Here is a 15,934-nt window from a genome sequence, read left to right as displayed (position 1 = left end):
ATACATCTAAGGGTAATCTAGTAAAATAATTATGTTAGCTAAAACGATAAACACGAGCCTATTTAAACCATAATTTACTTCACGTTAAAGCTTTTATCATGCGCCTTTTATAATGGGTCTATTAAACCTGCTTGATTAGGTGTTAAATTAATATTTGTATCAGCTTTCAACTTGTATTTTAGCCCAAAATTTACATTTTAATTATTCGCGTGATAGGTATCGCCCGGGAGCCTAACTAAAGGGATCATTCAGATGTGCTCCATGCATCCAGATTACTAATTTCCATAAATACGTCATTGGTATTTCATACAATTTTATTAAGGAGACGCATCTCGATGGGCGCTCTAGTTGGGTCACGTGCATTGTGCTTGGCGCGTTGGCTCGGTTTGACATGAGGTGGTCTGTGCAGTCGCGTGTCCGTGATGCGCGGCCAGGTGGTGTCGCCGCAGGGGCTGGGCATCATCGGCGTCAGGGTCTCGGTGGACCGCGAGGCGCGCTTCGGCTTCACGCTCACCAGGCAGGGAGGATGGTAAGTACTTTCTGGAACACTTTAACAGCGAATGGCGCGGATTAATGAGAGGAATATTTGTCATTCTCCTTTTGATGCCTTATATTACCTTTGGCTTTCAAGTAGTTGGCAAAAACTATAGGCAAATAACAAATAAAAGTGTTTTGTATTCTCTTATAATTATGTTTGTAACTCGGCCGATGATGTAGGTTGTATATTGATAGATCTTAACTACATATCTACGTATCGCGAATTTATTTTGTTACCTTTATATCCGCGACCGATCACGACCAGTGAGACATGCGTCGAAACATCGGAAATAATGGTATAATAATAAAATACTCGTAAATTTACGAAAGACCCAGTTTACTGCTACTTTCAAGCGATGTTTATTAATCGATGCTTAGATTAGTAGGTCATTCAATACAATAACCATACAATAGTCATAATCATAACGTTTGCGCAAAGCTCTTCAAAAATGCATCTACAATCATGACATACTTCATGCCAATACTCAATTTATTCCAATCACGTTCAAGAAATTTAAACAAAAACTGAATCCGTCTGTGTATCTTTATAAACAAGTAATCGAACGTGACGTGATCTAAGATCTCCATTTTCTTCGGTTCTTAAACGCGGAACAATTGAAGTGCGTGACCAATAGCAAAATATATAAGAATTAAACACAATCAATAGGAATGTTTGTAGTAATGTCCGTGCGGCGATCATTAATTTTTCATCTAACGGTCGTTATAAATTACTCGCGCGTCCATACAGCCGAGTGTAACATCGAATGGCCAACGCCGGAACGAAGCAAGACTCATGCGAACGATAATACAACGTAATGTCACGGATAATCCAGATTACCATAGTCTGTTATTGTTTATTTTGGAATTACGAACACGAAGACACGATTACCTAACAAGTAAATCAAACGGCAAACATGATTAAGGATTACTTTATGAAAACTCATGCACGGCACAATCGAATATTAAGTTGTCTCACATCGGTGTAGTTAAATACGACAGCAAAGACATGCCAGTCATCGAGATGTTCCGAGATTATAATTTACGAGCGGTCGTGACCCGGCTTCGTGCTTCTTTCCATGACTATTTCAAAGCTTTCAAATGTCTCGAATCCCTCGGATTTTGTGCTCTTTTTACACTCATTAATGTTACTCTCTTAACGTGCTGCGATAATCTACGAGACTCGTAAATTTGTGCGATCACAATCTGTGGAGTTTTTATTACGAACGAGAAAGTGTTCTCCACAAATCTTAATGATGCCACTTCACACAAAAATCGAATACGAGAAAATTGGAGACGAGAAATACTTTATCGTAGCAGAGTTTTGTAAATCAAACTATCAAACAGAGTTTTAAGCTCCACAATCCCGCGTGCCTCATTATTGTAAAATGTGACTTAGCCTGACTGATGTTATAGGCACAAGAGTATATACAATCCATTATATCTGGCGCTATTACTTTTAACTTTTCTTCTTTCTCAGAGAGCCCATCTAGATGGATTGGTTTTATGCCTTCCAAAATAAAATTATAGGTAAGTAAATAAATATACTACCTACTATAGTGGCTCTGTGCGCTGTAGACCCCGCGTTAAGATTTATAAGTGTAAAAAATGTAAAAACTTAAAATACTTAGCTACTTCTTTGAGTCATAATCACAGCGTAATACTCGCGATGGTCTTAAGTGCCATAGGTGCAAATGGCACTTAAGTCCTTTTTGCCAATTTCCACCATTATGAACATTTTCCATTTCACAAAATCCCTTTATATAGAAAGTAATGGTTTAAATTGTCATAATAAAGCAATAAGACTAAAAATTAAATCAATTAAAATACGTTCAACTTGCATATTAAATATGTAGGTACATACTTCTTAAAATATGAACCAATAAAACTGTTGGTTGAAGTTTTGGTCGTGATTTATTTTTTATATTTTTTATAAATATAGGTAAAAGCTAAAAGTTGAACTATCGTAAAATGTGCCTACTTTGCTCCTTGGTGAGTAACTATATGCTCCAATTTAAATAAATGTTTATCGTTTATTATATCCAACCATGATATTTCTATATTATTATTTATATACTCAGATAAACGAAATTGTATATTTTTTTTGAAATGCTACTTTAGTCATAAAATTAATCTCTTTTCTTGGCGGGGTCTATTAATTTGGCGCACAATGGGGTGACTTTGCACCTCTAAGTGAACTATAGGTAGGAGCAAAAATACCCCCAACAATGAGTATGTTGTGCCCCGTATTCAAAGCTTCGTTTTATATAAAACAACATTTCATAAAGTTGATTTACCGATGCAACATGTCACATGAGATGTTCTTCTTCATATTCAATTTGTCTGAATATTTAAATGAGGAACAGTTTAAAAAATATTCAAGATTTCCTTAAAGTGGAGCCAATTTTGGAGCAAAGTAGGACCGTTTTACGTAGGTACCTAGTAACTTTCTTGATTCAAGTAGATGAACAAACTAAAACAAACCTTAAAATAACCGTGTTGGATATTAAAATTTACGTTAACCTTTTGGTAGTGTAGTAGTGAACTTTAAAGGACCGTCACAATAGATCACAGCTTGGTCGAAGTGGCACTCAAAGGCCCACAACACCCCAATAATAATAATAACCTTTTGTTTAAAAAAATCAACTATCAACAGATCGTTCAATTTATTTGTTTATAGGCACTATAGTGGAACCATAACTTGAACGGAAAATTTCTCTTTTACTTATTATTAAAAAAAATTAAGCGGCCATCTTAATAAGATATCCATACAAAGACAAACGGTAGTTAGGCGCGAAGCATGTACGCGGCGACCGCTCACGATCGCACACGTGGATTTAATGTCTGTGAGCTGGAATGTAAGGTTTAGTTTTAGTGAATGAAAAGGTCCTTTCCATCTGAAATTCCAACTAAACATTTTGATGAAAACGTCCTTATTCCACATGAAGCCTGACCCTTGTCTCATGGAAAGCCACATTTTATGCAGCATTTTACGACTTTGTCGTCGGCATAAGCTTGACAGACATACCTATCTAGATATTTTTTGTAACAGCACATTACAAAATACCCTTAATGACTTTTCAATTCTATGGTAGCTGAGTTAATGTTATGTAGACCCTACACTGACTTCATTGGTTAGAATAGTAAATTAATATAGGTACTTAATTTAATAAAAATATTTAAGGCAACTATTTTATGAGAGCAATCAAAGTTCGAAAATAAACATACTCCGTTTAGAGTTCAGCGAACCGTAATTAAGTCACTAATAATAAATAATATTTTAATAGCTGAAATATTTGGTTTCATTAACCTGTTTATAAATCTGTACCCTCTCGTACCTCTCCCTTACTCGTCTAAAGTTCATTGACATCCTTGACTTACTAAAAATATGAAAAATATGTAGGTATATACACGGTGGCTAAAAAATAACTGCATTCCCGTTGCCAGGGAGGTTTTGCGATTATACTGAGCAACTTTTACTATGGGACCAACCCCGAAATCGCGAAATAAAATTTACCCTCCCATAGAAAATGGATCGGTCAAAATGTATGAAACAGCCAATATTTTTTTTCGTGATTTCGGGTTTGGTTGTTAAAGTTGCTCAGTATAATCCCAAAACCTCCTTGGCAACGGGAATGCAGTTATTTTTTAGCCATCCTGTATATTGTTGTGAGCTTTTTTAAGACGAGATTTATCTTCGACTCTATTTTAGCGTGATAAGAAAAATCTATAAGAAAACATTAACTTCGCTTCGCTTCGCATTTCCCTAGTCTTCGAGCTTGAATCCTACTTCATATTTAATATCGTGTTTTATTTCGTCAGATTTCGATAAATTATGATCGTTAGAGTGTTCTGTACAGAAAACGAAAACGTATGGTAGTAACTCAACGGAACTACATACGAGTACCTATCTGATTTAAATTTATTGCGACACATACGAGATATGGTATTTATTCCGCCCAGAATGAGGAGCTCTTCAAACTATATCTAAATTTCATTAAAACCTAACGAAAAATCGACAAATCATGAAAATAACGGCTCAGTAATGAAATGGTCAGATTGTGCCCATTTGAGAATTCTTATCTCTAATGTTGATCTGTTTTGTCATTTAATTCGTTTTAAATGGCCCTTCATAAATTGCGAGATCTAGCAAAGAAACAAAACTTTTTAATTGTACCTAAGCACCATTGCTTCCATAGGCGTAATATTTAAAACTTTCGCGTTCTGAACACATATTAACTCACATTTATAGACGTCTATCGAGAAATTTATTTTATTACCTTTATTTACCGACCTTAGGACACAGGTTTCACTGATAGAACCGTACGAGTATGTAGAGAACCTAATAATTTAGCAACACAATTAGATTATTATTTTAACATAAAGCAGCGGCTGCGGGTACGAATAGGTACCTAGGTACTACTAACATTAGCTACAGATATGAAATGTAAATTACAAGAAAAAAAACAGAGATATCACGAGAAATGGTTTCTGAAAAAGCGATCTGTAGTGAAAAACAGCCCGACATACGAAAGTATTTTCTAGTGATGTACCGACTATTGATTTGGCGGCGCTCAGATGGCCGATTCGTCGGCCGACTAGTCGGCCAGATCTTTAGTTACGTCACTTACGTCTAAGTTCGGTTCAGATGCACTTAAAAATCGATCGTTTTACCCCTTTCGTCGCGCTATTCATCATATTAAACAAATAACCCGAAGGCAATATTTCATACGACAACCAGACAATCGGACATAAGAAAGCGACCACCAGGGATCGGATACCGGTATTTTTTGTATGGGAACGGAAACGGTATTTTTTCGTTCTTTGCTAATTACTTCATTTCTAATTGGGCAATCTAATAATACGAAGTCGTAACCTAAAAACACAACTGAGTCCTACATTTCGAGTATAAAATAATTCGAAAAATATGGTTATTTCTAAGTTTTTGCAAAAAACCGGTTCCGATCCCTGGCGACCACACGGTCAATAATTCACAAAATTTTTTGTAAGCACCCTATTTAGGATTAAATTGCTATTTAGCAATTTGGGTAAAATAGGTCAAAATCTTATGGTAAATATTTGCTATTACACTTATAAAGTGCCACTTATAAAGTGCCGACTAATCGGCCATTTTTGCCGACTAATCGCCGACTACAAATGAGGCCGGATAGTCGGCTTTCCCGAATAGTCGATACATCCCTATATTTACCCAAGCTAAAACGAAGACCTTCGCTTTCACTCGGTCAAAAGTCCAGTTTCTATCATTTCTCGCATATATTATTGCTCTTAGTAAATCGAGCCTTACTTCAGGTTCGACGTACTGGTGAACGGCGGAGGCGCCGTCACCCTGCAGTTCCAGCGCTCGCCGTTTAAGCCGCTGCGGAAGACTGTCTTCGTGCCCTGGAACCAGATAGTAGTACTGCCGCCTGTTCAGATGGAACTCAGCGACGACAGCGTCAAAGTACCGACACCGAGGTAATTGTTTGACATGGATAGAATTTTACTCTACGGTTTCCTTGAAACGGAGAGGAAAGTACCTACTATTAATCCTAACCTTTAATAAGTTAATCTTTAGAATCTTCATTCGTTTAGGTACGAGTACTGTACGTTTTCTAGTAAATCATATGCAAACCGATCCGTTGCGCTTGTTTAAGGTTTCCCATTTTAGATCTCAAAACTCTCACTCTACTTCAAACATTTCTAATAGAATAACAGTATTGAATTGAACAAGGAATTCAATTTTAACTAGGTAGTTTTAGCTCAACATTAAACTTCCCAAGCCACCTGTCAAATGTAGCGACAGCGCTGTGCTAAGCTAAAAGGCGTAAGTACCTTAATTCTGGCATTCGGATTACGAATCATTTTATGTATAATTATCTTAAGTTATGTAATTTGTTTCAAATGATATTGCGAAAGGTATTACTTACCTACCAATGTGATCAGTGTTTATAAAAGTACCGTAGTTATTACCTATAACAATAATTAAAAAACCCATTACCAACTATCATTTGTTATTATGCCGGTAGATATAATTACTTTAGGAAGCAAACTCTGCAAAAGTTATCATCACACAAGCAGTAATTTGAAATCTCGATCTATGAAGTTTAAAAATTAGCGATTGCTTACAACAGAGGCAACTTCAATTGGTTTTAACTTACATGGCATGTCTGAATTTCCTTCATCGCCTCCAGATCACCGGCGCGCCTGGATTGGACGCCGTCTCCACAGTGGTGGGAGGTGCAGGCCCCACCGTGCACGGCGCACGACCACGAGCGGCTCCGGCCCGAGGTCGTGGCCGTGCCGCCGCTGGCCGCGCCCGCTGCCTCGTCCACTACCACCCCCACCGTCATCTATCCTGAGGCTCAGGTATTAACACACTATCTTGCCACTTAATAAGTCAGCTCCCAAGGGCTCGAATTTGCGAATGGGTGACGTCATATCGTGGGAAATGAGGGGTTAAGTAATATAAGTGCGTTTTCACGTAAGTATCAATTTTTTTTTATTAGTACGTACAAATACCTACAACGATCTAAACCTAAAGATCGACTGACAATGATTTATAAACAAAAAACTTACTTAATAAAAATCGTTAACAACACCCAACTTATTTTTTACAGATTGTGAGCGAAACCATCGGAATTCCCGGTTCTGCAGTGAAACTGACATACCGGTCGTCCCAATCCGCTGGTTATCTTTCCTGTGTGCACGTCCAACTCACTCGAAAGGTCGTGCCCGCTGCGCTGGCCCGAGTCCATGTGAGGGTCGAAATCGAAGGATCTCTGCACACACATACGTATGAAGCTGATCCTGATTTGACACATGTGTTCGCATGGAACAAAAGAAATGTTTACAAACAGAAGGTAAAGAATAAGTTAATTTTCTATTGAAACTTGCAATAATAGGTGTTAAATTAAACATTGCCTCACAGAAGTTTTTACTTATAGGTATATGGCCAAGCTCAAGCTAAGATTTCAATTGGATACGAGTACTCGTCATGTTCGTCGATCGTATGGGAGACACAAACTGCTACCTTGGCTGGCTTTGATGTGGACATATCTGACATTGGAGGGTGGGGCTTGGATATTCATCATCACTACAATTTCCATGAAGGAATCCTACAGAAAGGCGATGGAGCGCTGCTTCATTTGAAACAATATCCTAGGACCGTGCAGGTTTGTAATGACTAACTTTTAATTATTTATCATCAAATAAGACACAACTGCTATTGATTTTTATTTTATTTCGGTTAAATAGTATTCTTAATATTGTGTCCTTTTCAGGTTGTGATGGGAACTGGCCTCCAGCGTCCTTTAAATTGTCCTGATCACTGCAATGGCAAGGCGGCCGACGCTCGTCTCCTGACACCAACCGCATTAACTTCTGGACCTGATGGATCCCTTTACGTTGGAGATTTCAATCTTGTGCGCCGAATTACTACGGAAGGAGTAGTAACTACTGTTCTTCGACTAGAGTAAGTTACTGATGACAAACCAAAATTGCAATAAAAAATTTGTTCTGTAGCAAATATGCTAACCTGACTTCTTTTTTTTCTTTCTAGGACCACACAAGTTGCATATCAATACTACATGTGTATATCACCTGCAGATGGAAATCTTTACATATCAGACTCCGAAAGGCATCAAGTGCGGAAAGTAATTGCTTTGGAGAAAGTGCGTGACCCATCTTTAAATTCTGAACCAGTCGTAGGCAACGGTGATCGTTGCGTACCCGGCGACGAATCAAACTGCGGCGACGAAGGACCAGCTGATAAGGCTAAACTGTCTCATCCCAAGGGACTTGCTATTGCTGCAGACAGAACGATGTATATCGCAGATGGAACAAATATAAGAGCCGTAGATCCAAATGGAATCATTCATACATTAGTAGGCCATCATGGGCATCACAACCACTGGTCACCGGTTCCCTGTCGGGGTGCCATTGCTCCTTATGAAGCGCAGCTTCAATGGCCTACTGGAGTAGCTCTCTCGCCTTTAGACGGTTCTCTTTACTTCATCGATGACAGGATTATACTCAAATTGACCGTGGATATGAAAATTAAGGTTGTAGCTGGTCAGCCTTCACACTGCCGATTGAGCAGCGATGGAAAACCGACCAGCAAAGCGACAAATAAAACTGACACTGAATTCAGAGAAGACTCCAGTCTGGGAACGATTCAAGCGTTAGCATTCGCACCAAGTGGAATTTTATATGTCGCAGAGTCCGATTCCAAGAAAATGAATGCAATTAAATCTATCGATCCTTCTGGGAAGATCATGCATTTCGCTGGAAAAGTACAAGAAAACTTGAAAGAGTTGAGTTGTGAGTGCAACTCGTCAGTGCCTGTGACAACCGTGCCGGCGAATGCTCGCGACGAAGGCGCGGGTTGCCCGTGCCGCCTGAGCGTCGCGGCGGGAGACGAACCTCCGACCAGTACAGAAACTTTGTTATCCTCCAATGCTAAGTTTCAAACAATTTCTGCTCTTGCCGTTACCCCGGACGGTGTGCTCAACGTTGTCGATCAAGGTACAAAATAAATATAACTACCTCTATAAATCACAAATAGTTTTAATAATAATAAATAATAATAATAAAATGTTATTTATTTAGGTATAAACCCATTACATTTTACAATAATACAATAAAATTAAAGCTAGGTATACTAAATCTAAAACTAAACAAGTAGGTAGCTACTAATTATTAGGTGCGGCTGACATCTGCATACAACCTGCTACTGTATGAGTAGACAGTAGCAGGTTGTGTACACCACATTAACAATACTGTTCGTCGATTCACTCACTCTCCCGACAAACGACCAGTGCCTTTTACGCATTATAGCGTAAAAGTCATCTACTCTGTTCTCGGCGAACATACCAGACGCACTACACCGCCACGGTAGCCGTAACATTGCACGAAACGCGTTGTTGTACTGTACTCGGAGTCTGTTGAACGATCGTTTCGTGAAATGGTACCACAGCTGACTAGTGTAGAACGCCTGACAGTATGCCTTGAACAGAGTTATTTTGGCTTGGTCAGAACAGTGAGCAACCCGACGCGCCAGCATGTTGCTTCTCATCGCTATAGACCGCCGCTGTCTTTCGAGATCGTCATCGTCTTTTAGTCTGTCTGTCAAAAAGTGCCCTAGATACTTAAAATTATTAACAAACTTTAATTCTGTCCCGTTTAGCCTAACGGGTGGTACGTTATCTGGGCCCTTATCATATTTAAAAACAATCAATTCTGATTTTGTAACATTGTATTTTAGTCCATGATTTGCAGCATAACGCTCACATATCGACACTAATATCCTCAGACCCGTGATAGAGGGGCTCAACAGCACCATATCGTCCGCATAGCTAAAGTTGTTGGCACATACGCCCGCGACATGACACCCGACGGCGGCGCTGCTGAGCTCCTCCATCAGGTCGTTCATGTAAAGGTTAAACAGCAATGGCGATGTCAGTCCACCCTGTCTAACTCCACATTGCAACTTATACGGGTCCGAATTGGCATCTCCCCATCTGACGCTATTCATCTGGTTCCCGTACCAGTATCTCAACAGATTTGTTATTTTACTCGGTACACCTGCTTTTGATACTTTATCCCATAATAAATAGTTTTATTAAATAGTTCACTCACTTTAAATTGTATACTCATCACTTATCTTCTTAACAGGATCCCTGCATATTTTGGCATTGAAACATTATCTGCCAACACATGACGAGAACGGTGAATTCAGAATCCCTAATCCACCAACAGCGGAGATTTATGTGTTCAATCGCTACGGACAACACATTACTACGAAAGATTTAACTTCAGGAAAGACAAGATATTCATTCTTATATTCGAAGAACACCAGCTTTGGAAAACTATCTGCAGTTACTGACGCGTCGGGCAATAAAATACAGTTACTTAGAGATTATAGTAATGTGGTCAGTTCCATTGAAAACACTCAAGATCACAAACTTGAATTGAAAGTCTCGGGTATCGGTTACCTAACGAAGATAACAGAGAAGGGTACAACTGAAATCGAATTAGATTACGATGCTAACACAGGATTGCTGAACAGCCGTTCGAGGGTGTGTATTGAATAATATTAATATTTTCATGCGTATTAGCCACACTGTTTTGAACGACACATATTTTCTTATTGTTTTTTTTGTTCCAGGCTGGAGATACCGTCATCTACAACTATGATGAACTCGGACGAGTCACCAAAATAATAATGCCTTCAGGAGAACCAGTCCACATAACTTCGGGCCTTGCCAAGAATTATGGCTTAGCGGTTACCGTATCGAATCCATCTAGCAGCATACCTGTTGGAGTAGCTAAGAAATGCGAATACGTTCTTCATGGCCAGTCATTTAAACAGATCACAATTAATAACGGCAAACAAGTCACCGAGGGACGTATCTTTTCTAACAACACTTTGCTGCTTGAAACTCCATGGACAGGCAAGTTTGAGAGCATTGCGGCTGCCAAACATCCACTACTAGAAGCAGCTTTGCCCATCGAGGCCGAGATGCTTCATATGTGGTCTCATCAAACTACCACGTTCGGCGACAATCTCATCAACAACATGTACTCTCTGTATACACTTGTAGGCGACGTTAGGAATCCCCAGCAAACTCTTAATAGAGAAATATGGGTGAATGACTCGAGAGTCTTGATTATTGAATTCGACCAATTTAAGAGTCGCGAGACCTTCTTTAACGCTGACAGAAATCCCTTGTTCACAATAGCATACGATGCAGGAGGATTACCGTTGTCGTTTATACCTCATGGCGCTGGAGTACCGCTCAACATTTCTTACGATAGATTCTTCAGGATCAACGGTTGGAAATGGGGTGACAGCGAGGAAACGTATAATTACGATTCGCATGGCATGCTATCCGAAATAACCAGTCCTCAAGACGGCACAAAGAACATCTATTACAATGATGGAAACCTCGTATCCAAGATAACATTAGCTAGTCAAAGAAGCTTTAAGTACCTTTATGATGATGACGGTGGCTTAACTCACGTTATCTTGCCTTCCGGAACCAACCACTCATTCAGCGTTCAACCTTCAATTGGATTCTTAAGAATGACATATGCTCCTCCTGGTTCTACAAAGAAATATTTGCAACATTATTCTCATACTGGAGAGCTTCTTCAGACGGTGTTCCCCGGCGACGGCGCTAGAGTGGTTTACCGTTATTTCACCACCAATAAAGTATCGGAAGTTGTTCACGGCGATGGTCAAACACAGATACATTATTCTGAAAGCAGCGGGCTGCCGTCAGAAATCTTGCACGTGGACCGTGATGTCGACTACCGCTGGGAGTCTACTTACGCTGGAGGTTTGCTAATGGAGGAGAGGCTGGATTACGGCGCTAAAACGGGCCTTAGTAATGCGAAAATAATTTACGAATATGATAACAACTACAGAACAACTTCTGTTCAGGGCCGTATCGGTGGTCAGACGCTCATTCCTCACCATATAGTGTACAACCCTAAAACCGGAGCTCCGGAACTTTTAGGACAGTTTACTGTCTCTAAGCAGAAATGGAATGAGACTTCGGTCTACGATGGAATAGCGATGTTCTCTCGAGTCTTAAACAACCAATTCCTCGAAAAAGAAGTTACTGTTAACATCCACAGAATGGAAGTATTCAGAATGGAGTTCGCATATGACAGACACGGAAGGATTTCACAGACGCGAACTCACACCAGAAATGTGGGAGTCAATACGTACACTAATGTCAAGAATTACACTTGGGACTGTGATGGCCAGCTCACTGGAGTTGAAGCTCAAGAACCATGGGGATTCCGATACGATGACAATGGGAATATGCTTTCATTAACTTATAGAGGGAACACTATTCCTATGGAATATAATGACATGGACAGAATTATCAAGTTCGGTGAAGGCCAATACAGATATGACAGCCGAGGTCTGGTGTCCCAGAACGCTAGAGAAGAACGGTTCCAGTACAACTCAAAAGGATTACTCATTAGGGCAACAAAGCGAGGCAGATTTGATGTCCGATACTACTATGACCATCTTGATAGGTATGTTGGAGACTTCAGAGATATCTTACCTCAATGATTGTAAATGTGGTAGTTCATCTACTAAAAGTTTATTTGTCTTTTCCAGACTTTCAACTCGTAAAGATAATTTCGGAAACGTAACTCAATTCTTCTACACAAATAAAGATAAACCTCACGAAGTCAGCCATATTTATTCTCCGCGTGAAAACAGGTTTATGACATTGGTTTATGACGACCGAGGACATCTTATTTACACACAGGTAAATACTAATCTTTTCAGTTAGGTAATGCAACAATGTAGATTATATTATGAGCTTGCCTATAATATTATGTTTTGTTTTGTAGGTCGCCCGACATAAATATTACATTGCAACTGACCAATGCGGCACACCCGTCATGGTTTTCAATCAATACGGAGAAGGCATTCGAGAAATCATGAGATCTCCATACGGTCACATAGTATATGATTCTAATCCCTACTTGTATCTACCTGTGGATTTCTGCGGTGGGCTTCTCGATCAAGTCACGTCGTTGGTTCACATGGCTAATGGCAAAGTCTATGACCCGCTCATTGGACAATGGATGTCACCAATTTGGGAGGATCTCATAGAAAGGGTTCATAACCCTACACAACTACATCTATATAGATTCAACGGAAATGATCCGATCAATGTCAGACCACAAAATAAGAAGCCAACGGGTAAGTTACACAACCAGACACTTGCAAAATTATTAGGGCGTTCTCATTTATTTACTCATACGTATGTCGTCACAAGATTCTTTCTAATTTCAAATGCCATACGCATTATTCATGCCTTAAATATAAATGTTTAGCTTGATTGTAGAAAAGGTTAAAGTTTAAGCAAAAATTGTGCCCCGAGTTTGACAGCTGAACTAGACGGCGCTATACGGTGTCCTATGTTTTGTGGTTACCGACTTACTAAACGTGAAACAATCAGAAACACCGCATAATGTACGGAGCCGTACGGCGCCATTCAAAGTACCTACTCAACGAATCTTGAGTTGGGTAAATTAAATTTTTCTCAAAAATGGACGGCAAAGTCGACGTTGCCGGTTAAAAAATAAGTCGCGAAGTGCGTAGTTTATGGTCATTCAAAAAATTAAAAAGTTAAAAACATTGCAGTCTCGATTTCGGGACTGCAATGTCGCATACAAATTCCATTATTTAACGAGTTCCAAACTTTTTAAAACTTTAAATGGCCATATCAAATGAAGGCATAGGTCCCTTAAACAGCCAAACAGATGATCAGCACTTATTATTATAAAACCTATAACAGACTATCGCACCGCACCGCGACCTTGGAGCGTCGCACCCATAAGTGAGAGCGAGAAACAGATATCTCTTTCTCGCTCTCACTTATGGGTGCGACGCTCCAAGGTCGCGGTGCGGTGCGATAGTCTGTTACAGGCTTAATGTACCGCGACTATTTAGGTGTCTCAAATAGGTTGGCGTATTTTCAGCAGAAAAATACTTCTTTTTTTTTTTAAAGGCGGCAAGCAAATTTTTTTAATGGTTGTATTTTTTTCTGTGAAAATTAGAACGTTGCTTCTGTAAGTTCTGTAAAATATTTCTATTTCTTGCACCATTTTTGAGAAAAGCACTATATATGACTCGGCTGGAAGGCTACTTGCTGGCTTCGGATTCAATTAAACGGACTCCCAAGGTCGTCCGTTTAAAACGAATCCTCAGCCTGCAAGTAGCTACTTCCGAACCTCGACAATAATGTACTATTACTACATGCATGTGCACTAAATAATGTTTTTCACATTTATCTTTTCTGTTAACTTCAGATCACCTGGCATGGCTGAATTTACTCGGATACGACACAAAGAGTCTGGCGCCGCAACTGTACCCCGACGAGCTGCCGGGCGGCTCGGTGCTGCCCGCCGCGCCGCGCGGCCGCCCCGTGTGGGGCGCCGCGCCCGGCCTGCCCGCCGCCATGGCGCTGCTGCCCAGCGTCACCATCGAGTCCGGCTTCCTCTCGCACATGTCGAACAAGAGGATAGCGGACTTCAGAAGCCTCTCGATCCCCGCCATGTCCGAGCTCAAGACGGACGCGCTCGACCTGGCCCCGAAGAGGATCGGATCCGACTCGGAGCCGCCGTTCGGCCGCGGGATCCTCGTGTCGCGGAACTCGCGCGGGCGCGCCGTGGTCACCGCCGTGCCGTCCGCGAACGCCATATACCGCGACGTGTACACGTCGGTGTTCAACCGGTCTCACCTGCTGCCGTTCTCGCTGGTCGTGCACGGGGATCAGCAGGACGTGTTCTACTTCGTGAAAGAGGAGACGTGGCGCGCCGCCGACGACAAGCAGCAGCTGAAGCGCATGCAGGGCAAGCTGAACGTGACGTTCCACGACGTGACCGAGGGCGGGCGCTCGTACGCGGACGTGAAGATCCACGGGAAGACGAGCGTGGTGAACCTGCGGTACGGCACTAGCGCCGAGCGCGAGCGCAGTCGGCTGCTGCACCACGCGCGCGCGGCGGCGGTGCGCAAGGCGTGGCACCGCGAGCGCGAGGCGCTGCGCGGCGGGCTGGGCGGCTCGCTGGACTGGGCGGCGGCCGAGCTGGACGAGATCCAGAAGGCGGGCTCGGCGGCCGGCTACGACGGCGAGTACGTGCACGACGTGGCGCGCTACCCCGAGCTGGCCGAGGACCCGTACAACGTGCGCTTCGTGAAGAAGCGCGCCGACCGCGCCGAGCGCCGCCGCCGGAAGCGCGACTGCGCCACGCCCTGGTGGCTGCGGGAGGACCTGTGCTAGTGACGTGCCGCCATCCATATGCCAAATCGTGTGAATGCGACCGGGGAGCGAGCGAGGATGGATGACTGCGCGAGTGAATGTCGATAAATATATTTTGTAAATAGTCTCTATTAATTGTTAATTGTTGATGTATGTATGTACGTATGGTAGACGCGAATCCCTATCGCTGTGTAAATAGTAAATTTTAATTTGCAGGGAGAGAATGGACCTTTTGAGAGGACTGATATTATAAATGTAATGTATGTATAAATAAGACGATTTATGTGAATATGAAATTATTTATACTTATTTATCGGTAAAAAGCTTCGATTGTGTCCAATGTTCTTATAAAATTTAGATGAAAACTATTTGAAAGAATAAAAGGCATACTTTTTTAACCAAAATCAATTGAAGTTTTAATTCAATGCGTACCACAATACTTACTACTGACATGAAAATTGAAAAGTTAATAAAATTTCCTAATTTCTTCTGGTGACCATAATGTTGTATTGTAGCAATAGTAGCAATAGTAACTGTTCTAGGGAATTTAAGATAATAGTAAGGCAAGAGGGCCTCATAAAATCATCACGGGATGTTTCTCATTAATA

At 41.1% G+C, this 15,934-nt stretch overlaps 1 protein-coding gene across 4 annotated transcripts in view; it reads left to right on the top strand.

Annotated features, from left to right (window-relative positions):
• The window catches only part of LOC134662352 (teneurin-a), a 61,362-nt gene extending 45,632 nt beyond the window's left edge, over positions 1 to 15,730 (top strand). For all 4 annotated transcript variants that reach the window (XM_063518550.1, XM_063518548.1, XM_063518546.1 and 1 more), the window contains 12 exons: positions 410 to 529; positions 5,845 to 6,009; positions 6,726 to 6,900; positions 7,152 to 7,394; positions 7,479 to 7,706; positions 7,815 to 8,005; positions 8,093 to 9,057; positions 10,207 to 10,610; positions 10,700 to 12,585; positions 12,671 to 12,824; positions 12,910 to 13,264; positions 14,377 to 15,730. In XM_063518550.1, coding sequence (XP_063374620.1) covers positions 410 to 529; positions 5,845 to 6,009; positions 6,726 to 6,900; positions 7,152 to 7,394; positions 7,479 to 7,706; positions 7,815 to 8,005; positions 8,093 to 9,057; positions 10,207 to 10,610; positions 10,700 to 12,585; positions 12,671 to 12,824; positions 12,910 to 13,264; positions 14,377 to 15,347 — 5,857 coding nt within the window. In that variant the 3' untranslated portion in view covers positions 15,348 to 15,730. The remainder of the gene's footprint in view (positions 1 to 409; positions 530 to 5,844; positions 6,010 to 6,725; positions 6,901 to 7,151; positions 7,395 to 7,478; positions 7,707 to 7,814; positions 8,006 to 8,092; positions 9,058 to 10,206; positions 10,611 to 10,699; positions 12,586 to 12,670; positions 12,825 to 12,909; positions 13,265 to 14,376) is intronic.
• The last annotated feature ends 204 nt before the right edge of the window (positions 15,731 to 15,934 follow it).

Source organism: Cydia amplana, chromosome 3 (genome assembly GCF_948474715.1).
Source record: "Cydia amplana chromosome 3, ilCydAmpl1.1, whole genome shotgun sequence".
Classification (NCBI taxonomy): Eukaryota; Metazoa; Arthropoda; class Insecta; order Lepidoptera; family Tortricidae; genus Cydia; species Cydia amplana.
The sequence above is the reverse complement of the archived record's forward strand: the minus strand, read 5'-3'. Positions and strand labels throughout refer to the sequence as shown.